Source organism: Chrysochloris asiatica, unplaced genomic scaffold (genome assembly GCF_000296735.1).
Source record: "Chrysochloris asiatica unplaced genomic scaffold, ChrAsi1.0 scaffold00137, whole genome shotgun sequence".
Taxonomy (NCBI): domain Eukaryota; kingdom Metazoa; phylum Chordata; class Mammalia; order Afrosoricida; family Chrysochloridae; genus Chrysochloris; species Chrysochloris asiatica.
The window spans coordinates 2,615,068-2,616,927 of record NW_006408655.1 but is presented as its reverse complement, the minus strand read 5'-3'; the positions used below and the strand labels follow the sequence as shown (position 1 = coordinate 2,616,927).

The window sequence follows — 1,860 nt, the reverse complement described above, 5'->3', positions numbered from 1 at the left end:
CTTCCCTTTTGTTTTAGTTTTTACTCTAGATCTTTGTATGTTGTTGTTGTTACTTGCCGTGGAGTAATCATAGTGACCCTGCATAGGGTTTCCTAAGTTGTAAATCTTTATGAGAGCAGAAAGCCTCATCTTTCTCCTGCAAAGCAGCTGGTAGTTTCAAACTGCTGACCTTGCAGCTCGCAGCCTGATTCGTAACCACTATGCTACCAGAGCTCCTTAGATCTTTGTATACTTTGTTATTATACTTGACTTTGTCTTCTAAGGCTGACCTTTGAAATTTTCTATTCAGCTCCTTTGCCTCCTCATTTCTTCAATTTGCTTTAGCATCTTTACACTTGAGAGCATGTTTCAGAATCTCTTCTGACAGTAATTTCCGTCTTTTCCTTTCTTTCTTGTCTTTTTAATGACCTTTTGCTTCTTGCTGTATGTATGATATTCTTGATGTCACCCCACAAGTCTTCTGGTCTTTGCTCTTTAGTGTCTAATGCATCAAATCTGCTCTTCAGATTATCTCTAAATTTAGATGGAATATGTTCTGGGTCATGTTTTGGCTCTAAAATGTTACAGTCTAGAATTTCTAATGAGAAATTCTATTGGATCCTATAGGTCCATTATAAGCCAGAATTGACTCTATGGCACACAAAAACAACCAACTGTAAATACCGATTCCAGAACAAGTAGTTTATTACCATCATATACTACGATCATGATACTCAGATCTAAAATCCCAAGGGGATCACATCAGATCTTCAATGCAGAGCTATCATTACAGAATACCACATTTCTCCTTTTTTGTTAGACCTATAGTTTCTTTTGGACTCCTGGTGTGGTGCTGTAGCACTGAACTATGAACTACAAGGTCGGTAGTTGAAACCCACCTGCTGCTCCTTGGACACCCTATGCGGGGTCTCTATGAGTCAGAACTAACTCATGGTCACTTAACAACGACAGCATAGTTTCTTTAGGAGCCCTGGTGGTGGAGTGGGTTACAACTTGACCTGCTAACCACAGTCAGCAGTTCAAATCACCCAGCACTCCAAGGAGAAAGATGAAACTTTCTGCTGCCTTAAAGATATACAGCCTTGGAAGCCCTTTACAGAATCACTTTGGGTCAAAGTCACTCAATGGCACACAATAACAATATAGTTTCTTTAACATACCTTTATGAATTTTGAGTTTTATGAAATAATATTGTACAAATTATAATGTTAACTTTTATATAGGACAGTATCCTCTAAACTGACTTTTAAATATTTTTTTGTAAATGTAGACGAGACAGAGTCAAATTAAAGAATACCTACAGCAATACAGAACTGTGTGTGAATGATAGAAATGCAAGTGATCAAGAATAGACATCTCATTTATTCAATGAATTTGAAATAAATGCAAGTGTCTTCTTACCTTATGATGATACACTCCTACTCTCAGAACACTCTTTTCCATAGAGTAATAGAATTGAAGACGACAGCCACTGCCTGAGCAGTGACACATAGAACTATTCAGATAAGCCCTGCTGTCTAAATGAGGAAAAGCTTGCTGAGCTCCTATCCAGACATAATAACCTACAAAGGAAAAGAACAGAGTTGAATTTTTTTTTTTCAATTAATGGTTTTCTGTTTGAACAAAGTAATATTTCATTTCTAGATTCCTCAAAAGCAGGTTTCAAAAATGAGTATTTTACTTAAAAGGGTCGACAATTTTTAAATGATTATACCAACTTCACATGTCCTGGTGACACAGTATAGATTAAATGATGGGCTGCTAACCAAAAGGTCAGCCGTTTGAAGCTACCAGCTGCTCAATGGGGAAAAATAGGCAGTTAGCATTTATAAAGGTTCACAGTTGTTATGCTTGAGCCCA

General features: G+C 37.2%; 1 protein-coding gene across 1 annotated transcript in view; it reads right to left on the bottom strand.

Annotated features, from left to right (window-relative positions):
- The window catches only part of MALRD1 (MAM and LDL receptor class A domain containing 1), a 1,127,868-nt gene that overhangs the window by 1,012,734 nt on the left and 113,274 nt on the right, over positions 1-1,860 (bottom strand). Inside the window, exon 8 of the mRNA XM_006869907.1 lies at positions 1,402-1,562. Coding sequence (XP_006869969.1) covers positions 1,402-1,562 — 161 coding nt within the window. The remainder of the gene's footprint in view (positions 1-1,401; positions 1,563-1,860) is intronic.